The sequence below is a fragment of the Megachile rotundata genome, chromosome 6 (genome assembly GCF_050947335.1).
Source record: "Megachile rotundata isolate GNS110a chromosome 6, iyMegRotu1, whole genome shotgun sequence".
In the NCBI taxonomy this organism is placed as follows: domain Eukaryota; kingdom Metazoa; phylum Arthropoda; class Insecta; order Hymenoptera; family Megachilidae; genus Megachile; species Megachile rotundata.
This window is the reverse complement of record NC_134988.1, coordinates 9,001,481-9,028,608: the sequence shown is the minus strand read 5'-3', so window position 1 is coordinate 9,028,608 and position 27,128 is coordinate 9,001,481. Positions and strand designations below refer to the sequence as shown.

The window sequence follows — 27,128 nt, the reverse complement described above, 5'->3', positions numbered from 1 at the left end:
CTCTACCGAACTCTTCAAGTCGAGCTCTTAGGCGAGGCTTTTCACGTAGGTATACGTCTCCTTAACGACGACTCCTTTTCCCTTTTTTCGATATTTCTTTTTCACCCTTTGCTTTCTATTTCAGTTTCATTCTATCCGTTTTTGCTTCGGTCGTTTTTATATCAACCTCACGGATTAATAGAAACTTGCGATTTAAATGCTTCGACGAATTTTTTCAAATATTTTTTGTTCTTCTTGCTTTTTAGAACAGTTGTATTATTTTTTAATATTATTCTTTGCGTTCGATTTTTCGTTATTGTTGGATAGAAGTTTTTTAGGTTAAGTTTTTAATAGTTTCTGCACTTTTTAATTTTATTTCGATTTGTTTCTAATATAAGGCATTTTATAAGGATTTTCAGATAAGTTAGCGGTTTAAAATATTCTGGATGATTGAATTGTTGTTTTAGAATGTTTATCATCTACTTTTTTCATTGTAATTAAATGTTACGGACTCTTAGATGAGTGTTGAGTTCCGCCATGTTGTTTACATGTGGCGGCAAATTCAAATGCACGAAATTTAAAACTTGTTCTCTTCAAGAATAATTCATTCTTTTCTAACATATTTTAATTCATATAAAAAAGAGAATACTTTCCTTTAAAAAAAAAACAAACTAAATAACTAAAAATAGCTAAATTAAGAACAATACTGTAAAATTTAATAAAATACATTGCATGGTTGAATTCAGTGCTGAAATAATTTCCTCAGTCAACTAAATTTCTCTTTATAATAAAATTTCCTAAAATTTCTACAGAAAATACAGAAACGTCGATTGTTCCATCCTGTACAGAATCGGCGGCAAATTCAAACGTAAGCATTTTTATAGAAACCTCTGTGTGAAAGGATTTATCTGTCGATCCCGATATTTGTAACGGTATTCAATTCTCTCACTGAATTTCAATTGAAACGAATTCACCTGCAATTTTAACGCGTGAAAGCGACGAATTCGAAAGAATAATTCATTGATTGTGCATTTCTATGCCTTAACGTTTAAAACCGCTGATTGCCGATAAAAGCGTGGAACGCAAATGAACTGTTGCGCGTAAATTATACGGTTGAGGGTTCAACGCGTTAATTTATTACTGAATTACGTGCAATTTAAATGCTTTGCGTCGATCATGCGTACGTGCACAGCTTGCTCTAGAATCGATTTGTGCAAACTGCTAACATTGCACGTGTACAAATTCGTAATCGAACCGTCGATATGCGCAAATATATCTGTAATTCATTTTTATTGTATAAGGTGGTTCGTTTATTATGGATTTATTCATTATTAATATTACTTTCGCTGATTTTTATTTAATATTTTCATCTGTTTCGAATTTTCAAGGTCACTTTCTTTTCAAGGCCACATTTCTTCATGAATATTTCACTTTTATCGTGCTATTGCTTTAAAATAAATTCGACATGCAACACTATGACCTTTCAGTGACATTGAAGGTAAAAAATCATGCAACTTTGATCGACTGATTATTTGAAGGTTATGTTAGAGGTATAATTCATTTTTCTATGCGTTATAAGGTCACATGACAAAAAATATAAAACCTTAACGTCCTTAGAACATGAAGAATAGCCTTCAAAAAAGAAAATGTATCACAGTAAACTGAATTATGTAAATTTATATTAACACATTTTTTAAGAGGAACACCCTGTATATTCATCCACATAAATTTGTACAAATTGCACGAAATAACAACGTAAAATAATATTTCAATCAAATCAAGGCTCACTAACAATTTCACGTAATGCAACTATAGAATATGTAATCACCCACTTTGTTGAATGAAAAAAAGGACAAGATTAATCACTGTGAAATTCACTGGTTTACGGTGTTAATAAAAATTGATTGAGCTCTAAAAAAAAGGGAATAAAAATTAATTTGCTTCATTAAAAGTAATTGAAGAACTAATTTCGTTAATGAAAAGCGTTTAAAACACACTACAGCTTCATTTAACGCGTTCAATCCCGGGCTAACAGGTGCATGTATTACCGGCCGCGCGAAATGTGTAATATTACACGTTCGGGTACGAGCGTGTCAAATTCGTAAAAAGACAGCATTTATTTCCGAGTACAAAATGTAAACAATAAGTTCTGATTTACGTCAATTACGCGAACATAAATAGAGTTTAAATTTGGTTTTAGATAATTTGCAAAGTCGCGATATTCATGCGGGACAGGGGAAAATTCGTCCTCCCATAACGTTTAAGGGGTTAATTAACGATCGTCCCTATCGTATTACGTAAATACTTTATGACGAATGTACAAGTTTCTAATTATCGAATCTCTTAATTAACTGTACTTTGGTTCACCTGAAATTGAACAGAAGGAAGTGTCTCGCTTAAACGGTTCAACTTTAATTAAACTGGTTACAACCAATTACGTCTATTATTCTGCAAAAGCCATCTAGCCAGAAATAACATTTCGTTACAATATTACTTGTATCTCGCATCAAACTATGGTTCAAGAACAATATAAAATACCGCAACTTTGTAACAGCCTTAAAAACGCAAACTGACAAACGTGTGCTGAATATCCAAATATTCAGAAGAATAAAATTGTTTACTCAAATATTTAAGAAATTTTCGCAATTTAAATTCTTTCAAGTTGTTACATAAACAAATTCTGCGAGGGAAGATTTCAGTTTGGATCAACTGCGAGTCTTCAACGAGGGAAAATAAGGGTTATGTATAGGTTATGTATAGATTATGTATAGGTTATGTATAGGTTATGTTTAAGTTATATATTATAACAGAGCTACTCAGACTTGTGTAACAGTGTCATAAAACGTTCCTTTTAGACTTAATTTCAGTTTTGGAAAAAGGAAGTAATCACATGGAGATAAGTCAAGCTTCAGAGGATGTCGGAGTACACAGACTTGTCTTCTCGTCAAAAAGTCACGAACAGCGACAGTTCTGTGACATGGTGCGTCATCATGTAACAGAAACCAACTTCGCGGCGCTCGATATTTGGGCCTCACACGAACGATCCTCTTCCACAAATGTTCCATAACACCCAGATAATATTCGCCATTAACATTTTGTCCCTGTGGAACGAATTCCCGAAGTATAATTCCTTTAGAATCGTAAAAGCAAATTATCATTGTCTTCTCAAGGGACTTCTGGAATCGCAATTTTTTTGATTTTGGAGAGCCTGGAGATTTCCACGTAGCACTTTGGCGCTTTGTTCGAGGTTCATACTTGAAGAACCAAGTCTCATCACTAGTTGCAATTGATTCCAGGAATGTACAGTTTCGTCTGGCTGTTTTGATAAGATCCTCGCAATATTCAACGCGAGCAATTTGTTGCGCTTGCCCGTGATTTTGTGACACGGTGACGAAAGGTTCTGTCGCATTAAACGCTATAAGTTTACGATTCGTTGCTCGATTCCAATAATGATTGTTGTGTTTTGTAGGGAAGGTATACTGTTTTCTGCTAACTTATTGTTTTAATAGATGGCGCTAGTTTTCCTTAAATTTAAAAACTTTTCTGATATAATGTGTATAACAAAGATGGTTAGGTTAGGTTGGTAGACTGGTAAGGTAGACTGATGTACAAATTAGAATATTGTTTAGATCACGCTAATTTTCCAAAAATTTACAAAGTTTCGTTACTCTTCCGACATATTGTGTAGAAGGCAACAGTAACGGCGTATCAATTTGGAGCTAAAAGTACACGCCGCTTCATGAATTTCCCTTTATCTTTATCCGCGGATCCTAAAGCATCGGGAACACGGGATCGAAAACAGTTTCGTGCGGGGACAACAGTATGCGGTTTACAATTGTACACAGCACAATCTTGCGTTATCGCAACTATTTGCCCGCAACTGGCCAATAAAGCCGACGTACGCAGCGTCGATTTTATTGTTCGTATCTGTTGGTGTCCCTGTTCCAGGGTTATCCCTAGGACGCGATAGTCACGAGAATATCCTGCGGTGTCCAGGTACGGCCTCTAGGCAATGCATTTCAATGCACCGACAAACCTCCACACTTGCTTCCCATGTCTGCCGTTCGCTGCACGTTCCTAAGTGATTCCGGATTGGCGCACTAATGACTGTTTCATATTCATTGGATAACGCAGTGCTACCACCCTGCTGGGCATAGGTTACACATTGCTCCTGCTTTATCGCTCCTGCTCCGCTTTCATAGTCTTTCACGGCAATCTTCTAATCTTACATCCTGCAGACGATTAATTCCGGCTTTCATTATCTACGTCTTACGCGCCAATCGTTGATTAACGATTGCAAATCGAGCTTGCTCTTGTATATTATTACGGAGGATGATTTAACTCATGGACGTACCGGATGGGCGAACCGTAGGGTTGCAAATAAAGTCTTGATCGAATGTGGTTGATGGTAATATTTTGTTTGTGTAGCTGGGAGCAGAGAAGAGATCTCTTACGGGTTCGGTTGTAGGAATTTTTTAACTTCCGAAGATTTGAGAAGTCAAGAGTTTGAGGAATTGGAAGAATTTGGGAACATTGGGATTTGGGGAACTTTGAAGTTGGATACTTGTGGATGTAGACATATAATATAGGAATTTGACGGTGTGGAAATGGAGAGAGCTTGTGACTTAGGGACATGGGATATTTGAGATCATATGAACCTAAGATCAAAGGAATGTGGAAACCTTAGAATTTGGGCTCTACCAGATTTGGGGCTATGTGGATTTGAAGATCTGTGGATGTAGAAATATAGGAACTTTACTTTAGACTACTTTAACTTAGAAATGTGGAGGTCTCAAGGACTTAAGGACTTAGAGTAGCGATATGTGAATTTGACGACAAAGGACTATGAGAACAAAGGAATTTGGAAATCTTAGTAGAACTGTGTTTGTAGCTACGAATATAGAACTATAGAGATGGGACAGTATAGGAATTTGAAATCTACCAATTTAAGGACCTAAGTTATTTAAGGACGTATGTACTTGTGGACAAAGGAATTTGTCATTGGAATTTGAGGACATAGTTGAGGACCGGAATTCGAAGACTCGCAGATAGTTATAAAGGAACTCTGCGATCTAAGAATTTGGAGACGTAAAAGTTAGAGGATCCAGTAATTTACCTAAGAACTTAAATCAAACTTGCATCCAATATTGTTTCTTCCTAAAAATCCGTAAAATAAATTTCCAGCAAGTTGGTAAGAAATTATGAAATACCCTGTATTGAGGATCGTTTGGTACGTAGGGGTGCTAAGAGGATCCGGTACTTGCCAGTGTTTCCATCGATGCACGTTGCACGGGGGGTAGAAAAGAAAGAAACAGGGGTAGGAGAGGAGAGAAAAAAAAGGAGGGCGACGCGACCAGACCACGGCAGCAAAAGGTGGGTGTTTCAGGTGCGATCGATATAGTACATCATCCTCGTCGTCCCTTCAACTCATTTTCTTTTCTCTGTCCTCCTTCACCCTCGTTCTTCGCGTCTTCGTCACCTTTTCAAACCTCACAGAATGTCTGCCTTTCTCTCTCTCTCTTCACCTTCCGATTCAACTATCCCCATCTTTATTCATGTTCCCTCTTTGTCTTTGCTCGCCGCGTTCCACTGAAAGTCTCAATGTCACGGTCCCTGTAATTTTCTTGTCTGAGCAACGACGCGGCGCGCACGGCAAGAACAACCTCTTTTTTTTCGAGCGGTTCGTTCTAATTAGTAAATGTACCCTTGCTGGATGTTACATCGATTTATACAAAAAATATATATATATATATATATATAGTATAGAATTGTGTTGACTTTTCTCATGGTGTCGACACAGCGCACACGATCACGCTCGCACGTGGTTCATGCGACGTCGTTTCCACGGTGAGATTTCTCTAAAGTGGGGTTGATCGATTGCGGACTGTCTAGACGGTTCGTTTGAACGCGTTCGTGCTCTTTTCAACGCGTCGCCGTCGATTCGTGGTCGACGAAACAAATTAATTGACACGTCATAAACAATTTTCCCGTTTCTTTTTCATCCTGGTATTAGGTGCTTTCCCGCTTTATAATTACTCGTCCAACTGTTTACGGGGTGACTGAACCCTTTAGTATCTTCACGGTTGTTTTGCGATCGAAGTATGCCATGTATAAACGATGGGGTAAGATGGAGTAGTGCTAAATCGGTTAACTCCGGTACTCTTCGGTGCTCTTCGGTTAATCACGTGATGCGTGCGATCATAAACTCATACGATCGAAACATTAATACGTTAAAAGAATTACTTTTAGCAGGAAAAGAAGCATAATCGAACAGTGTGTATAATATAAAAATAGGTTTATTTCTTAAATTATAAATAATTGGATAGAATTGATTTTACAAACTTCTGTTTTTTAAAAAATATTATACATGTTGAAATTTGTATACATGTAGTTTATATAATATATTCAAAGCAACTTTTTATAAGAATATATACATAAATTGTTAGTTACATTTATTATATATTAATTTGTAAGTTACTATATTTATTTATATATTAATTTAAAGTTACGTATATTTTATATTAATTTATAGGTTACATAGATTGTTCTTTATATATATTTATAATTCTTACGTATAATAAAGTGTTATACATATTTTCTTTTTCTAATTGACCATAGTTTCCGTTCTTTTTACGATTTGCATAAACACGATGCAAAAATTCACGGTTTCACTCGATTTCACTTGCCTCGCAAAAAATATCCTCTTCACGTTGCTTCTAACGCAGTTTACATAAAAAGGACCTACGATGCTCACTGAAGCTTCTGTCGTTGACCACACAACGGTACTTAACCGACGCGGACCGAATGCATCCGAAACTAACCGATTTACCACTACTAAACTTCTGCCACTATGGAGTACAAAGCGGTGAATTTAGCTTCTTGTTCGCCTGAAGCTAATAATTGTTTGAGGGCTCTTTTAGCTCAAGTAAATAACAATTAAAATTTCACGGAACGTTTATTGCAAAATGCTACATGGTCTGGCCATGTGTAAGGAATATAGTAAAAAAGCGGGTGGTCATTAACGATAAACATACCTGCACGTAATGTTTTGAAATTAAAAATAAAGAAAGATGAATAAACAAATGATAAAACTTGATAAAACTTGATAAAAGTCAACATAAATTTCGAGAAAAGCATGTTGACAAATTTTGTAATTTAAAATAAGAAACTTGTGAATGAGTCACTCGATAAGTTTGATTACTTTAGTGTTAATATAATTTATTAATAAATGTTATTGCACAATATACTTTTTCTGATTTGTGAGACTTCTTGTGAAGCACACAGTACATATAAACAAATCTGTGCATGCTACAATATTTGTACTACTTTATTTGTTTAATAAATGTCACACTTCTTATTATAAATAAATAATTTGCACCATGTAAAAAATTATTTCAAATATTTTTTCAAATATTTCTCTTTCAAGTATTTCAAATATTTCAAATATTATAATTTTCATTAAACGTTCTTAATACAAATTTGTAAATAAAAGTAACACAAAAGTTAGTTAAAGTAATTGAGTTTATAATAAATTCCATAAAAGGTGAAAAGTAGTAAAACTTTTTATGGACCTCAGAATAGGTAGTTCATCGAAAAGAACGCGTTTCATATTTCACATCTTTGCAAAATGTCTCTGAAAGTCAGTAACGTTTTGAATTCGTAAAATTCTGCACAACCGTAAATTCTCCTTTGGACCCTGAAACATTTATAAAGTATTGTCGAGGTTGCAATTCGCTGGGGAAAGAATAACTGCTACAATATTTAAAGACTTCATAAAACATGAAGTACGAAAGACAAGAGAATAAAATTCTTGAAACTAATGCAGTGATATTAATTTCACGCCACTGCACACTGCGAAAAACGTAGAAATTTTGTCTTTAAAATAAAATGGAAAATATTTTTTGTTAAACATTTTTCTTTTATATTAACTGTTTTATGTTTTGTTTAGGAAATTCATTGAGAAGATAAAATCATTTAAATACAACTTTATAAGTGCAATAAAATAATTTTGATATTTATTGACTTTTTATATTTCGTTAAGAAAATTCATTCAGAAGATAAAATCGTTTAAGTTCAATTTTATTAGTGCAATAAAATAATGTTTATATTTATTGATTTTTTGTATTTCGTTAAGAAAATTCATTGAGAAGATAAAATTATTTAAATACAATTTTATTAGTGCAATAAAATAATTTTGATATTTATTGACTTTTTATATTTCGTTAAGAAAATTCATTCAGAAGATAAAATCATTTAAGTTCAATTTTATTAGTGCAATAAAATAATGTTTATATTTATTGATTTTTTATATTTCATTAAAAAAATTCATTGAGAAGATAAAATCGTTTAAGTACAATTTTCTTAGTACAATAAAATAATGTTCATATTTATTGACTTTTTATATTTCGTCAAGAAAATTCATTGAGAAGATAAAATCATTTAAGTACATTTTTTTTAATACAGTAAAATAATGTTCATATTTATTGACTGTATAAAAAATATTGTTTATACTAAAATAACAATGTGCTTCAAAGTTTGAAGCAGAGTGGCTCCGCCATTTTGAACGCAGAAATATTTATCACACCGTAAGATATTAAGTATGTGAACAGCAAATGATTTGATCGTTTTACAGAAAAGATTAAATTGTAAGCAATCTAGGGAAGGGTGTTCTGAAACGCAAGTAAAGCAGACTAAATCGCTTTATATGCTAATACCATGGTCGTGAAGGGCGTGAAATACACTCAGCTGTTGACCTGGTAACCTAACCTATTGCATCATACGAATCGTTGCTCTGGTGCGATACCCACGTTCAAACTACATGTACGAATAATTTGAATACCAAAGGAAATGGACTAACGTTGATTTTAGGTTCGTAAGTCATCGGATACAGTGTGTGGGTAAATACCGTGCAGACATCATTATATGATGCACCTTTATACTAATGGCTGATCATACGTGTCTTTTACCTAACACTTTCACCGCAATTTTTAAGTTTCAAATTGCTGCGCTGTGAAGTGTTATTTTATGATAATTTTATATTCCGATACGCAACAATGTGCCTAACATAACTCTGTTATTTGCTACAACTATCAATCTGCTATTTTGCATTAGGGATATTCACGGTTACCGTACCGTCATTTTCAGGAAATTTTACCGTAGGAATTGATGTGCTGTGTTATTTTGTAACCATTTTTGTGAAAAGCAACAACATAATATTAAGGCGTTTGCGGCAACTGCCAATTAGATTTTTTGTGCTAGGAATTTTGCAACATCCATAATTTTTAGTGAGCCTTTAATTTCAAATTACGCTACGAGTTATTTTGAGTTAATTTATGCTTAATATACGATATTATGTTGGATGCTGGTTAATAAGAAAACAAAGTTTGATAGAGACCAATTATATTATAATTATAATATTTATAAAACTTTCATGTTTGCACTTTTATTAAATATTAAGACTGACATGAATTCAAGATATTAGAAAAGAGTTTTATTTCAGTGTTATTTTTTATTAATTTTATTATTCTTTTATTGTGACATGCAGCAATAAAATGCAAGTTTATAGTCTATTATATTTAACAACAAACTACTTTGTATTACTATAGTAACCTTTGATGTTCCACTATTTTAACACAATTTCACTTGAAAATTTATATACGATGGCCGCCATTTTGTAACACTTTTATACCCTGTCAACAGTTTATTGAACTCATTATGAAGTTCTAAATTGATATGCAGCACCAAACATAACATTTAAGTTTGCTACAATTGATATGTACCTACTTTGTAGTAGGAATATTAATGAAACATCTACATAGTCATTTTTAATAAACTTATTATGAAGTTTCAAACTGATATGCAGCACCAAACATAATCTTCATGTTTGCTACAATTGATATGTAACGGCTCTGTAATAGGAATGTCAATGAAACATTTATATACTCGTTCTTAATAAACTTATTATGAAGTTTCAAACTGATATGCAGCACCAGACATAACCTTCATGTTTGCTACAATTGATATGTAACAGCTCTGTAATAGGAATGTCAATGAAACATCTACATATTCATCTTTAATAAACTTATTATGAAGTTTCAAACTGATATGCAGCACCAGACATAACCTTCATGTTTGCTACAATTGATATGTAACAGCTCTGTAATAGGAATGTCAATGAAACATCTACATACTCATCTTTAATAAACTTACTATGAAGTTTCGAACTGATATGCAGCACTAGACATAACCTTCATGTTTGCTACAAATGATATGTAACAGCTCTATAATAGGAATGTCAATGAAACATTTATATACTCATCTTTAATAAACTTATTATGAAGTTTCAAACTGATATGCAGCACTAGACATAACCTTCATGTTTGCTACAAATGATGTGTAACAGCTCTATAGTAGGAATGTCAATGAAACATTTATATACTCATCTTTAATAAACTTATTATGAAGTTTCAAATTGATATGCAACACTAGACATAACCTTCATGTTTGCTACAATTAATATGTAACAGCTCTGTAATAGGAATGTCAATGAAACATTTATATACTCGTTCTTAATAAACTTATTATGAAGTTTCAAACTGATATGCAACACTAGACATAACCTTCATGTATACTATAATTAATATATACCTAGTTTGCAACAGGAATGCCAATGAAACATATATATACATTTTTACTGAACTTATTCTTACGTTTTAAATTGATATGCAACAGACATAACCTTCATGTCTGTTATAATTAATATGTACCTAGTTTGCAACAGAAATGTCAATGAAACATATGTACTCATTTTTATTGAACTTATTCTTAAGTTTCAAATTGATATGCAACAGACATAACCTTCATGTTTGCTATAATTAATATGTACCTAGTTTGCAACAGGAATGCCAATGAAACATATATATACATTTTTACTGAACTTATTCTTACGTTTTAAATTGATATGCAACAGACATAACCTTCATGTAAACTATAATTAATATGTAGTTCATAATAAGAATGTCAATGAAACATCTATATACCAATTTTTATAAAACCCATTAAATTTCAAATTGAAACACACGTCAGAATAGCCATGTTTCGATATAAGCTATTTAATATGCGAGAACATAACCAAGCCCTGAGGAGCAAAGAGGAAAAACAAAATGGAGAATGTTACTGGGTTGAACGTCTTGTAGCCATTAGTTTTCTATCCAAGTGGCAGGGTGATGCAGTAACGCTAATGGATAGCCAAGTTGAAACAACTAACGAAAGACGCGAGCACTAATGACCAATACGTTTCCCTAGTCGACTTACTGCGACGTGTGCAAGGATAAGCGTCGATCCTTGATTACGTGTTGGAGATGGGGCACGAACGATTGGGAAAAGTGCAGGATAAACGGTCTTCCCACCAAGAAAATGGACAGCCAGAACGAACAGCGCGGATAAGCAATTTCCGTGAAAGTTGAGGAGAAACCCGAGCTTCCAATTCTTACCGTTTCCGGCCACGTTTGCCGGCCAACTTTCGGGATGCCTTCAATGAACCAATTGTCGGTGAAACGGTCGCAAAGAAATAATAACAATCGCAAGAAACTTTGACATACTTCCGTTCTTATTAGAATGTAATTATCCTCTTGTTCGTATAGAAATTTACATTTCATCTCGTAGAAAAATATCGGGCTATGAGAAAGTTCGAAACTTTTCCATTCTTTCGAAAGTAATTATTCCGTTCGAAGAAACGTTCCTTACAAAAATACTTGGGGAGATTGAAATTTTTCCATTTTTATTAGAATATAATTATTTCTTTCATATAGGAGTTTACGTTTCATTTCGTAGAAAAATATCGATGGCATACGATCTTTCCGAGTCTAAGTATTGTTTTTGTATAGAAATCGATGTTCAATGTCCCAGAAAAAACTGAAGAAAATTTTCGATACTGACAAATATAAAAAGAATTAAATGTTTAGAAGATTGATGTAGTTTATTCTACATACTAACTGAAATATATATAACTGAAATCATCCATAACTAGATACCTACCGCGGTCGAAGGCCTAAAGTCGTAGATAGAGGCGTATAATCGAAAGCCCCCGCAACTAAAACCGGCTGATCGAAACCATAACTAAAATCGCAGTTAGAACCGCGGATAATCGAAGTCTCTAATAACCGAAAGCCGTAGAGACGAAAACTGTAAAATACGAGGGATTACAGTATATTGTTTTGTTGTCGGACGTCCATACACGCTGCAGATTGTAGGATTACTGGCAGGAGTCAAGCTTGAAACAAGATGAACGGCAATGTGCGGTCAGTGGTGTCGACAAGGGACAGACGTACGACACTGTTGACAGTTTGCAATATTCTGTTCTGTTAGAATCGCTGTCCTGTACGCGGCCTGCGAGAACTCGTTGGATGCCTTCCATTACAGCTATCAGGCGTCCTGAACCGACTGGACGCGGAGCTGACTGTGGTTACGATACCGACTTGTATGATCGTACCTTGTTATGGCGACAGTATTCACGATAATAATAGTCCATCGGTGCTTGTCGGAAACTGGACTGATACTGCAGAAATTCGTGACTGTTAGGCCACGTTTAATTAACTTAAGGGGGCAATACCTTTAGACAGATGAAAATAAGCTGATATTTGTGAATTTTTTTTTATAGGACACATTTGTTTTGCATTTTCGAAATTTTGGGTATAATTTGTTATAGCTATTGCCTATTACAGAATATTTTCTGTTTTGCAAAATATTTAAAAATGCCGGAATTATGACAATCCTTTCTGGAAGTGTTTTGGCGTGTCTCGTGAATCGTTCTAGCTTTAGATATATTGGTCTGAAGCAAGTTTGCAGAGAATGTTTCGAAAAGTAACATTCACAGTTAGTAGATGAAACTCAGAAATGTGCAAAATACGTAAAATTGAAGAAATGGCGCGATTTTAAAGAAAAACTTTGAATTTTATTGAAAATATCTGCAATGTTTTGCAATAAAAAGGACTTTAATGTTCAATTTATTTCATGTATTTAGGTTCATATGTTAGATAGTATTGTCGTGGATAAGTGCAAAAAATTTGAGCGCGATTGATAAACTAGTTTTTGAGTTATCAGCCACGCCAATTTTAAGAATGTAGTTTTGAGAAAAACGCGTTTAAAGTTTCAGTCCTCCGCACTGAACGCGTAAATACCCGCGGCGCTAATCGGCCATAATTTCAAAAGGGTTTCGTATTTCACTTTAAAAAGTTGAGACAATATTTTTAAGATGTTACACTAACATTTTATAGAAAAAAATTTTGTAATTTTTTAAGATTCTAAAGGCATTGCCCCTCTTAAGTATTTTATTAATTATAGGGTTTTATTAACTTCAACAATCTTGATATTGTCAAAGATATTCTAAATTCTTCCTTCTTATATAATCACCATTTAGCTTTGATTTCAGACTATCATGATTGAAAATGGACGAAGAATGCACTGCACAATGCATCATAAATTATGAATTTTAATATAATATATACAAAATCTGAAAGTCTATTATTTAACTGAAATTGAGAGTGATTTTAGTAATATTTATAGCTAATTTTTAATTACATTATTTTAAAAATGTTATAATATATTACTCTTTCCTTAATAATAATTGTATTCAAATAACATAAGAATCTTTAGCTATATGACAAGAATAGTTATGTATATTATTAATCATTATCTGCTATTATGTATGTATATGTATTTTTACTTTTAAATTTGTTCTTGTCATATTTTATGAATCTTATACTATGTAAGCACAGTTTCTAATAGTGTCCGCCATTTTAGTTTGATACGCGCTAGTGGCGCCCTCCAGCTTGACTCTTGCTAACTTCCCCGTTCTCGACATTCTCCATTTAATATCACTAATTGCCATGATTAATAATTCTTAGACGTCCAAAAACAGTTAATATGTTGCAGTAAAGTAATCTTAATAACATTGTAATTATACATACAATCATATAAGGTTGAAATATAATAATTATATAATTTTCTTCCACATATAATCATACTTCCATATGTAAGGTTATAGTCCCTACTTAATATCACTAATTGTCATGATTAATAATTCTTAGACGTCCAAAAACAGTTAATATGTTGCAGTAAAGTAATCTTAATAATATTGTAATTTCACATACAATCGTATAAGGTTGAAATATAATAATCGTATAATATTCTTCCACATATGTATAATCATACCTCCATATGTAAGGTTATAGTCCCTACTTAGTATCACTAATTGCCATGATTAATAATTCTTAGACGTCCAAAAACAGTTAATATGTTGCAGTAAAGTAATCTTAATAACATTGTAATTATACATACAATCATATAAGGTTGAAATATAATAATTATATAATTTTCTTCCACATATAATCATACCTCCATATGTAAGGTTACAGTCCCATATGTAATTGTATAAGTTTATAGCATCATATATAATTATACAAGGTTATACTTCCACATACAAGTTGTATAAGAGATAATCACATAAAATAGTAATTGCACACAAAATTCAATTAATAACAAAATCTTAATAAGCCATAAAACCTCAGACCAAATATTCCCTAACGGCAATACAATAAACGTCCATATCGTCTGAGGCCAACGCGTTAAAAGCCAATTTATGTATCAGACATCACAGGTCAGACATTTTCCGCCACGCAAAGGCCACTGACTATGGTTGATGATCTTTAGCCATGAAATGCCTCCTCTACCCGTCCTCTCGTCATAGCTTATGCAACGAATCGTTCCAGCATCCGTTCATAATTGAATTTTCGTTCGTGATGCGCCATCGTAGCTGGATTCTTCTCTCTAGTATAGTCATGGAATTTGTGGCCCAATGTTGAGTGGTTCTACTGATCGCAGAATGGTCAGAGGTTCCGAAGCCGAGAGTCGAAAACGACGCTCTACTGGCATACAAGTGCTTTATCGAGGGCTCTCGAGGAAATTTCATTCCAAGTACTATCAAGGTTCGTGATACTTTGTGCCAAGGTCAAAGCGAGAGGAATGTCTTTGAGTGGCCGTTTAGGGGGTTATGTGTCTGATCTCTCTGCCGCCATATGATGATGTACCTGTCGTGTTCTAGCCTAAAGATAAAAGGACCTCGAGTGGAGGATGATGAAGAAATTCTGCAGTTACTTCATCAATCTCACTCGATAACTATAATCGAGATGACGTTTAATTATAACATCAAACAAATTCTTTTCTTGGCTTACTTTACCACATTCGAATAGTAACTTTATTTCTGACTGACCTAATTAATTATTCAGCTTTTACTTATTGTATATTCTGAAAGCTATTAAATATAATTTATTGTAATTCGGTTCTCGAATAATGGATGAGTGTAACAAATATAAATGACGCTTTTCTGGATTCAGAATTGTTTAACACTTCGCTAGATTGAATTCGGAAAGTGTAATGGATAGTGGCTTTATTTTTAATGGACCTGATTAATTATTCTGACGATAGTTCTTCTTTATTACATATTTTGGCAAGCATTTAAGGCAATTAGCTATTACTGGGTAACAAAGTACGTTCTTGAATAATGAACGAGTAGAACAAATATAAATCTTTCTTGGTTCAGAATGTTGGATTCACCGGAAACAGTGACGGTAGCTTTATTTTTAACAGACCTAAATAATTATTAGATATTTAGATTATTAGGATACAATTCTAAATATCTCTAGATATTCAGCTTTTATTTATTATATATTCTGTCAAGTATTTAACAAAATTAGTTATGATTGGAGTAGATTGGAACCATTTGTAATTGAAAGAAAAATCATTGAAACCGTGAATAACGAAGGACAACTGTTCATCGATTACGTGTTCATCCCAGAAGAAACTCATAAATGAAATTAGACGTTGCATCGTAATTTCCAGAGTCTGGATCGTCAGCATAGAAGAATTTAGCGATCGATGACACCTGGGAAATCTTGAGGAGTTTTAATCCTCGGAGGTGAACGGTTCGCTTCGCTGATGCATACAAGTTTCTTTGTCAATGAACCGAAAATAATGGTTACCTCGATTTCCCATGTGTCTATGAAATTCCTGTCTGCTGTTGTTTTCGATCTTCGATTGTATTTTACAAACTGCTATAATTTTATATTCATACAATTTAATATAACTTTATAACAATTTTTCATAATTTAAATATAATTTTATTAGAGCATCTGGTGTCAAATGATTTAATTATTCATACAGATTTATTATTTGTTTAATTTTTTTGAACATTACAAATTTAAATTTGGGAAAAAATTATGGTAGTTCTTTGTTATGAATGTTTTTTAAACATGTTATTTTGTAGAGCTCTACTTCTTACAATTTAATTAATTATTAATTTATATTGTTAAAAATACTTGCAGTTGAATTATATGTTCTTTTGCAATAAATTATAGCGTTTAATTATAATGTAACTTTACAATATAATTTAATAGGCAAGCATAATTTATTATCTTTCAATAGTAATTATAAAATTAATTTATATAACAGAAGCAGTTATCAATTAAAATTATTTATAAACATTAAGTAATTACATCATTTTAATAAATTTTTTTAAACGCATGGTTTTAACTGCAGTCAACTTCAGTCAAATTTTAAATAATAATGATAGTATAAACATGAAGAATAAAACAAATGAAGAAATACTCACAGAAACTAGCGAAGTAAAGAAACAGAGTCTAAATTGCTGTCGAGCGAAGATTACGCGGGAAATCTGAATCAACTTCCGGTTTAAATGGGATTACGTTTCTGTACACAGATACACACTTACTCTTTGAGGTACACCCATCCTTGCACGACCATGCCTCGGGGAACCTTGAGTTTGTGCTTGTTTCTCTTTCCTGTGCGTCTTTAGTCCTCGAAGTAGTCTCGAAAATGTTGTCTTTTTCTTGTTTGTGTTCTGTCCTTGCTCTGAAACAACACAAAGAAAGAAGACTCGTAAGTACCAGCAAAGTACACTTTCATCAAATGTTAAACCTTAAATTGACGTACACATATGTTATTTTGTAACATTTTTTCATTTCTTGAGACATGTTACAAGTTAAATTTTATCGTTTGATAAGTGGCTATTATATTGGTGATATTATATAGTGACTTTTGTTGTGGTTTAAGGTTAACACAGTTTGAGGTTAGATCTTGATAATTCGTCCTACAATTGCAGAGTTTAAACGAGTCTCAAAGGCTGAATATAAAATGTTCATCAAATGTCAATTGCAAGTACAAACAATTGACGGCAGCTTACGTTGAACAAAAGAAAATTTAACCAGTGAAAGTGCAGTACCTCGCAATCTCGCAAATAACGGAATTGTACCATCGTGTTCCATTAATGGATAATTGAAGCGTACCGTTAGTTACTTCGCCTCCAAAATCCTCTCACCTCTAGTTACGAGAGTATATTGTATTAGCGTCAACGCATCCGTTAATTAGCATCGGTAACAGTACCGCCTAATTAACTATCTTTGCGCAGCTAATGTTAGTAGAAACAAATTGTATCACGCTTCCAACTCCGGATCAGCTCGTAAACCTGGTTGACACGGTTGCAAACCCTTTGCATCACCCTTCGTTGCCTCATTTCTGATATTACCTAATCGATATAATTGTCTGTCTCGATCAGACGATCAAATACAGTGGTAGTAATTGATTGGTAGGCAGTAGCCATTTATTAGGTAATGTACTAATCAGATCAACTGCACGTTATTATCTGAAATCCGCCATTGTCTACACGTCTAAGACTAATTTCCATTGCGCAACATGGGGGTATGGGATTGGTACTGATGGCCTGTATCAGTATTTGCTAATTGATTACTTGTACTTTAGATCCTAGGGTCTTGCTGCTGATATGGGTATACGATCATACTTATACAGGGAGGGACTTATCCGAGGTTAAAGTGGCGATAGACTTATTGGGTACTATATTTTTTAATTTTTTTAAGTTTCAAGCTTTCAAATTCTAAAATTTTCAAATAGGAAAATTTGCAGGTTTACAATTTTTTAAGTTTGTAAATTTATAAACTCTTCAATTTTAAGATTTTTTCTTATTTGTAAAAATATTTAGAAACTTAGAGTAGTGATGGGTATAACAAGAGCAAAGGAGCTAATAAATTTATTAATTTTCTAGTTTCCAAATTCACAAATTGTCAAATAGGAAAATTTGCAAGTTTACGACTCTTCAAGCTTGCAGATTTATAAACTTTTCAATTTTAAGATCTCTTCTTACTTATAAAAATATTTAGAAACATAGAGTAGTGATGGGTATAACAAGTTAAAGTAATGGTGGGTATAACAAATACAAAGGAGCTAATAAATTTATTAATTTTCAATCTTCCAAATTCACAAATTGTTAAACAGAAAAATTTGCAAGTTTACAACTCTTCAAGCTTGCAGATTTATAAACTGTTCAGTTTTAAGATCTCCTCTTGCATTGACAATTGTAAAAATTTTCAGCAATAATTGTTAGAATAGTGATGGATATAACAAGTGCAAACGAGCTAATAAATTTTTAAATTTTCAAGCTTTCAAATTCACAAATTGTCAATTAGAAAAATTTGCAAGTTTACAACTCTTCAAGCTTGCAGATTTATAAACTGTTCAGTTTTAAGATCTCCTCTTGCATTGACAATTGCAAAAATTTTCAGCAATAATTGTTAGAGTAGTGATGGGTATAACAAATGCAAGGGAGCTAATAAATTTATTAATTTTCTAGTTTCCAAATTCACAAATTGTCAAATAGGAAAATTTGCAAGTTTACGACTCTTCAAGCTTGCAGATTTATAAACTCTTCAATTTTAAGATTTCCTCTTGCATTGACAATTGTAAAAATTTGTAGCAATAATTGTTAAAGTAGTGATAGGTATAACAACTGCAAACGAGCTAATAAATTTTTAAATTTTCAAGCTTTCAAATTCACAAATTGTCAATTAGAAAAATTTGCAAGTTTACAACTCTTCAAGCTTGCAGATTTATAAACTCTTCAATTTTAAGATCTCCTCTTGCATTGACAATTGTAAAAATATCCAGCAAGAATTGTTAGAGTAGTGATGGGTATAACAAGTGATAAGGAGCTAATAAATTTTTAAATTTTCAAATTCAAAATTTTCAAATTGAGAAATTTTTAAGTTTCTATTTCTTCATTTGCATATATATAAACTCACATTTACAATTTTCCAAAACTTCCAAATTTTAAAACTTGTCTCTATATTTATATAAGTTTTCTGCTGCTACTGCTTCATGACAATATAATGAAAAATTAAAAAAAAAAAGTAAACATACATATTGAATATGTTTATTAATAAGCTAAACAAAAATAGTAAGAAAATAATATTTTCAATGTATTAGATGCTAACAAATATTTATAATAAACATTCGATATTAAATATGATTTAATTACTCAAGACTTGCATCGGTAAGAGAGACATCGTTTAAATATTCAATATAGAGTAGTAAAGCAATTAAAATGAAGACGGATGTTACAAATTACAATTCCAGTAATTCTAATGACGAGCCGGAAGTACGGCGTACGTCTGCAAATCATAACAAACTTTAAGTAAAACTTTATGCTCCTTAAATTGCGTGTTTGCAGCTGTTGCGAACTTGTCGACCGGCGCAGTTTCATAATAAATGTGTCTAGTTTCACTTGGAGGGCTCGTTGTTAAAAGCGAAAAAATGTAATTTAATGGTCCTGTGAAAGCTAATAAATCAAACGATTTATGTATGTTTTATGGAACACAATTATGAAGTACAGCTTGGCTTTATTATGGAAATTTATGAAGCCTGGCAACACTGAACTTCAATTCCTTTCTATGGCCCTTTCCTCTTATAACTGCTTTTAGTAACGCCATGCGAAAATTATTTTAAGAACATCCGCTATATGAACACGTCCATGAGCACAAAAATCGGAAAGTTATGGCCTTCGTGTTCGTTACTATAATTCTACCGAACGATCGAAAATATGTTAATAAATATTTATAATATGCATTTGATTTTTTTTATGGGAGAATTGCGTGTAATAAAACGATGTGTCAATGTTTTAAGGATTCATTTTTTTTATTTCGTTAGGCAATGCAATTTTGGGATTTTCGAAATTTCCGAATTTTGGAATTTTAGAAATATGCAATTTCGGAATTTTAGAATATTGGGAATTTAGGAATTTTTAAATATTGGAATATTGAGATTCGGGAATTTTGGAAATTTGAAATTGCGGAAGTTTGGAATTGTAGAAATTTGGAATTATGGAATTGTGGTTTGTGGAATTCTGGGATACTGGAATATTGGAAATTTGGAATTGCGGCAATTTGGAATTGTGGAATTGCGGAAATTGGGAATTGTGGAAATTTGGAATTACAGGATTGCGAATTTGTAGATTTGTGGAATATTGGAATATTGGAAATTTGGAATTGTGGAATTTCGGAAATTTGAAATTGCGGAAGTTTGGAATTGTAGAAATTTGGAATTATGGAATTGTGGTTTGTGGAATTCTGGGATACTGGAATATTGGAAATTTGGAATTGCGGCAATTTGGAATTGCGGAATTCCGGAAATTGAGAATTGTGGAAATTCGGAATTACGGGATTGTGAATTTGTAGATTTGTGGAATATTGGAATACTGGAAATTTGGAATTGTGGAATTTTGGAAATTTGGAATTTTGGAATTTTGGAATTATGGACATTTGGAAATATGGAATTGTCGAATTCTGGGATACTGGAATATTGGAATATTGGAAATTTTGAATTGCGGCAATTTGGAATTGTGGAATTGCGGAAATTGGGAATTGTGGAAATTTGGAATTACGGGATTGTGAATTTGTGGAATTGTGGAATATTGGAATGTTGGAAATTTGGAATTGTGGAATTTTAGAAATTTGGAATTTTGGAATTGTGGAATTGTGGAATTCTGGAATTCTGGAATTCTGGAATATTGGAATATTGGAAATTTGGAATTTGGGAATTGTGGAATTGTGGAATTGTGGAATTGTGGAATTGTGGAATTTCGGAATTATGGAAATTTGGAATTGTGGAATTTTATAATTCTCGAAATTTCAAAAAAATTAAACTAACTGTTTTTTGCAATCATCGACTACAAATCTAACATTCGTACACCTAATATTAATTTTTCCAGCAGGAAATCGATTCAGAAAATATTTTCAGCAAGGACAACACAATGTGCCCGGAACGAGGTATTATTCCAAAGAGGATCATCGGCATTTTATCAAGTCGGCTAACCGAGCAGTCACGCTAGAGCGATATATGTAAAGAATACAGGAGACTCGCGGGAGCGTAGCGGGGAATGTCGACTCGTAATATCGAAAATATATTGCCGGTCCTTGTAACCACAAGTCGTGTTCAATCGAATGAATCATACGGAAGAAAAATAAAACAGCTCATCGAAGACGAGAAGTCCAATACCGTTCTCTAGTATTGCCGCGGTTGACTGGGTCGGTGAAGGAGACCGGAATGTTGGACGCGTTGAACGGAAACTTTAACGAGTGAATAATGAAAAAAAGAATTAAGGAAATTGAAAAGAGATTGGAGCTGGAATTCCTGCAGGATACTGTCGATTCGTAAATGATAAGTTATTATAGATGATAAATATTGTTGAGTCGAAAGAAAAGGTCAGTGGCAAGCATTCGAGTTATTAAAAGTTTTGATGAAACTTTTAATTTAGAGAAACATTGAATTATCATATTTGGTTTTATCTTGTTAATAGTAGTTACTTAAGGAGGTATTTCATATTAAATTCTTTAATTTATGGTAATAATAATCGACTTAATTGTATAGAGCTACGTTATTATTCAAGTATTCGAATTTTTAACGTTTCGAAGGTTCAATTATTCAATTGTTCAGTTATCCCAGTATTCAAGCATTCAAGCATTCAAGCATTCAAGTATTCAAGTATTCAAGCATTCGAATATTCAAGTATTCAATCATTCAAGCATTCAATCATTCAAGTATTCAAGCATTTCATCATTCAAGTATTCAATCATTCAAGTATTCAATCACTTAAGTATTCTATCACTCATGTATTCAATCACTCAAGTATTCTATCACTCATGTATTCAATCACTCAAGTATTCAATCACTCAAGCATTCAATCATTCAAGTATTCAATCACTCAAGTATTGTATTACTCAAATATTCAATCACTCAAGTATTGTATTACTCAAATATTCAATCACTCAAGTATTGTATTACTCAAATATTCAATCACTCAAGTATTGTATTACTCAAATATTCAATCACTCAAGTATTCAATCCCTCAAGTATTCAATCACTCAAGTATTCAACCACTCAAGTATTCAATCACTCAAGTATTGTATTACTCAAATATTCAATCACTCAAGTATTCAATCCCTCAAGTATTCAATCATTCAAGTATTCAATCACTCAAGTATTCAATCCCTCAAGTATTCAATCCCTCAAGTATTCAATCACTCAAGTATTCAATCACTCAAGTATTCAATCATTCAAGTATTCAATCATTCAATCATTCAATAATTCAATCATTCAATCATTCAAGCATTCAATCATTCAATCATTCAATCATTCAATCATTCAATCATTCAATCATTCAATCATTCAAGCATTCAGTCATTCAAGTATTCAATCATTCAAATATCCAATCATTCAAGTATTCAATCACTCAAGTATTCGATCATTCAAGTATTTAATCATTCAAGTATTCAATTATTCAAGTATTCAAGTTTTCAATAGTTCAATCGTCCAACTGTTCAATTGTTCAATTATTAAAATGTTCGAACACTCAAATATTCAATTCATCCACAAATCTTTAAATTCAGAATGTTACAAGTTATTATAGACCTATTCGCAAATCTCACAATTCTCAAATTTTTTAATGAAAATTTCTCCAAATATCAAATTTCAAAAATGAGCCAATTAAATTTAGCATATGATTGGTTTTCTGTTTTGCACATATCATTCTAACAAATCAACCCCATATAAGTAAAATCATACACACCAAAATCGTACTCTACTTCCATTCCAAAATTTTGATTAAAAGTTATCAAAACTCCAACTGGTTTTAAATTGACGATCAAAAATTTGATAACTAAATTATATTTCGAGAGCACTGGATAGAATAGCAGGATCGAAGATTTTCTTATGCACGTCACACGCGAGCTTTCCGGTAACCACTTCTCAGCCACAAACTTTGGATTTTTCTGGTCATATCTCGAACGTGTAAACCTGAGCTTGCAGAATACATAAGGAACCTCTTCTTGACCTCATCTTCCCCCTTGATCCCGTGGTGGCACGTAAGTTTACCACGGGACAAACTTTCTCGACCTTCTCGTTGCTCTAAAATAATTTAAAAAGGGAACAGAAACTTTCTGCTGGTTGGCGGAAAACAGAAGAGCAAGAGAGGTGAGGTTAGTCGCAGTTACTGCGCCTTACGGTGCTGCAGCTGTACCACGTTATATGCTTTCGACGTTATTTCGTTAATTAATATTTTCATTTCTTGTTCTCTCATTTGTAAATTTTTCATGCAAATTCTGATGTCATTTTTAGAGAAAAAAATTACTTTTTTTCAGTCATTTGATTTCTAAATTTTTAAAGTCATAATTCAAATATGCAAAGTTTGATCATTTCTAAATTTCTAACTTTAAAAAGTATATCACAAATTGCAATTGTTTTTTTTCTCACAAAGAATCAATAAGGAGAATGTGATTATTTGTCGAATAAAAATATGAATGAAACACATAAAGATTTGAGATCATGCACCCTATCAATGAGGGTTAATAACCCCTCTTTCATCAAGCACGAAAAATTCTTCGCGCGTACAGATACAATGTGGAAAATCGAGAATACACAGCGGTGAAAGGGCGAACCGGAACTCGCCTCGTAATTTACGGAAAAACGTGCTGGGAGTCGAAAACCGGGTGGAAAATATCATTGCCGTTTTCTTTCATCCCCCGATGGTCTCGTTATAATCAAGGATATCTCGCTGAAGAACCAATTGAATTTGTTGGTCACGGTTTCAACCATTTTCTGACCCCAATGTTCCACAATGAACTAATTACTGGACCGCGTAAGATATAACTATATCGCTACGATTATTGTCGAAAATTTTTAACACCGGTAAAAATCCGATTGCATCGTTCTTTCTGTTAATTTTTTATGAAAATATGTGACGAAACAATAAAACTACTCATAACTTATAAATTCACAAATTTTTACTAATACTGAACAAATAAATATTCTTTCACTAAAAATAAAATTCTAAATAAATAATTCAATCTTGTATTTAACCTTGTCAAATTAAACATAACATGTTATTGAATTCTAAGCAATATTCTAATTTCTACATCAGTCTACCTTACCAGTCTACCAACCTAACCTAACCGTCTTTGTTATACACAGTATGTGGGAGAAGTAACGGAACTTTTTAAATTTAAGGAAAACTAGCGCCATCTATCAAAACAATATGTTATCTGAAAACAGTATACCTCCCCTACAAAACATAACAATCATTATTGGAATCGAGCAACGAATCGTAAACTTATAGCGTTTAATGCGACAGAACCTTTCGTCACCGTGTCACAAAATCACAGGCAAGCGCAACAAATTGCTCGCGTTGAATATTGCGAGGATCTTATCAAAACAGCCAGACGAAACTGTACATTCCTGGAATCAATTGTAACTAGTGATGAGACTTGGTGCTTCAAGTATGAACCTCGAACAAAGCGCCAAAGTGCTACGTGGAAATCTCCAGGCTCTCCAAAATCAAAAAATTGCGATTCCAGAAGTCCCTAGAGAAGACAATGTTAATTTGCTTTTACGATTCTAAAGGAATTATACTTCGGGAATTCGTTCCACAGGGACAAAATGTTGATGGCGAATATTATCTGGGTGTTATGGAACATTTGTGGAAGAGGATCGTTCGTGTGAGGCCCGAATATCTAGCTCTTGGTTTCTGTTGCATGATAACGCACCATGTGAACTGTCGCTGTTCATGAATTTTTGGCGAAAAAACAAGTCTGTTCCAACATTCTCCAAATTCTATTACCAAGAATAATTTTGTCTCGGTGGTCTAATCTTAAATAAGTTTGCAGACAACTTACAACGTATTATCATAATCAGCGTTAGCTTGTATATTAGCCGGAGCCAATGTCTATCAAAAAAGAGCGGAGAAGTTGAATAGTAGCCACAGGGCTCGCCCGAAGTGTGTCCACGAACGAAATAAGTTGTTGAAGAAGAATAAGAAGAAAAAAAGAGCGAAGAGGAATGGCATATTATACCAACCGCGAACCAGGACCCAGTATGTACGTAGGAAGGAAACACTTGTGATATTCGAAGGATAGAAGGAAAAGAAGAGAGAAAGTAGATCTTAATATCACTTATTTATTCATGCTTATAGCCCTGCTTTCGCCGCTCGAGGATTTTCATAACAGGTTTGTTCTCCTACCTCGCAAAGTCCACATTATCAGCGAGCACATTCTGAGATTGTTTATGCTTCGCTTATGTAAATTTAGCAAATTCTTTCTGGTTTTTATGAAACGAAGCGTCGTATACCATAACTTGTATCATCATTGTCACTTTTTCCTCTTTTTATTCATTTTCTTTTCGTATTTTAGTCTTTCAGTTGTAACATTTTGACTTTTTTGGAGGAACGGATTTATAAGAAAATGGTATAATAGTTATTATACTCTTTTATTATAGTTATTCGGTTTATTTGCTTATAAATTATATATTTATTATGTTTGCAATCAGGTTTAAGTTGTTTTCGTAACGTGCGCATGCGTAGTAATTGTATCAGACGCACGCATGCGCGTGCACATGCGCAGTGACAGTTTTCTGGACAGTACGGTATAAATAGCAGTGAGGCAGTGACGAGAGTTCAGTTCAATTTTGAACTTAACAACAAGGAGAACGTATGACTATTAATATGCCATTTTGCTTGAAATTTTACACAATTATAGAAAATCCTTTCTTCTGCAAAGCAGTCTAATTTTTTTTTAAAGAAAAGAATATATCCATACTTTTTTGTTAGTGATATAACTTTGATGATTAAAACGTTATACTTGAAACTCACATAAAGTACATCAATTTCATACTGCCGATTTGAACATTAGACAATAGAAGTATAAATGCAGAAAAATCATAAAAGAAGAATATTAAAGCTTCACACGAAAAATGTGAAACTGTAAAAATGAAAGTTCAATTTCGTTAAAAATCTTCTTAATGTAATTTCTCTTCTCTTAAATGAAAATTAGTCAATCCCTTTCATATTGTACCTCTGAATATAGAAACTTGTAGACTGTACCATTTATGGAACATAGAGTTTAATGTGAAATGAATAATTAGGCGGCACTCATTGAAAGAAGAATTTTATATCTTTTATCCTTCAAGATAAAAGTCGGTTAATAGGATCAAAAAAGTAGAACGTTCAAGTTTTAATTGACTCTTTGTTGTAGTACTTTTCGATAAAATTTTAATGAAGTTATGAAACTTTGAAGTTTGATTACCTGCGAAGTGATGGATCACTGAACGAGTACTTGCGAGAAAGTTGATATTAATGTCCCTCTATCGGCGAATACAGTAATTACCATGTTCCACGCGACTCTCACGCTTTTTTCATTATAGCATATATTAATTTTTTATTTCTCTATTGAATTGCGAATTTAACCGTTCTTTATCTCTAAGGACTGTTTTATGATAATGGCGAAGGTGCAATAATACCGAGGAAAGCAGCTTTGCTATCTTATAATGTACCTTTTTCTCGAGTCTTTGCCGTGCTTTCGAGTCAAGAGTCAGATTAATACCGGCTTAAAAGTCGTTCACTTTTAACGACATCGAATAAATGAACAGGGAGATAAATGACGAGAGTATGCCGATATTATCGGCACCATCCATTTTTCATCCTTCTCGATATCGATGCAGAGCTACGATGCTTCGAGTGGAAATCGTGCTATTAATTATAACGTGATAATCAATAGAAATATACGATTACATTAAATGGAATCCGGCCCGATGTTCAATGGAGGGGTACACAAATTTAATTATCATGAGATTCAGAGAACTGGAGCTCTGGAAAATTCCTTCTTTCCTGTTGCTCGAAGAAATGATAAAATATCCAATTTAAGTTTGTAAGATAAATATAATTTTACAAATTAATATTGTAG

General features: G+C 32.9%; 1 protein-coding gene across 8 annotated transcripts in view; it reads right to left on the bottom strand.

The window, feature by feature from the left end:
- Nucleotides 1-27,128, bottom strand: part of LOC100883627 (uncharacterized) — a 427,612-nt gene that overhangs the window by 32,175 nt on the left and 368,309 nt on the right. For all 8 annotated transcript variants that reach the window (XM_076532931.1, XM_076532938.1, XM_076532939.1 and 5 more), the window contains exon 6: nt 16,766-16,905. In XM_076532931.1, the coding sequence (XP_076389046.1) occupies nt 16,766-16,905 (140 nt within the window). The remainder of the gene's footprint in view (nt 1-16,765; nt 16,906-27,128) is intronic.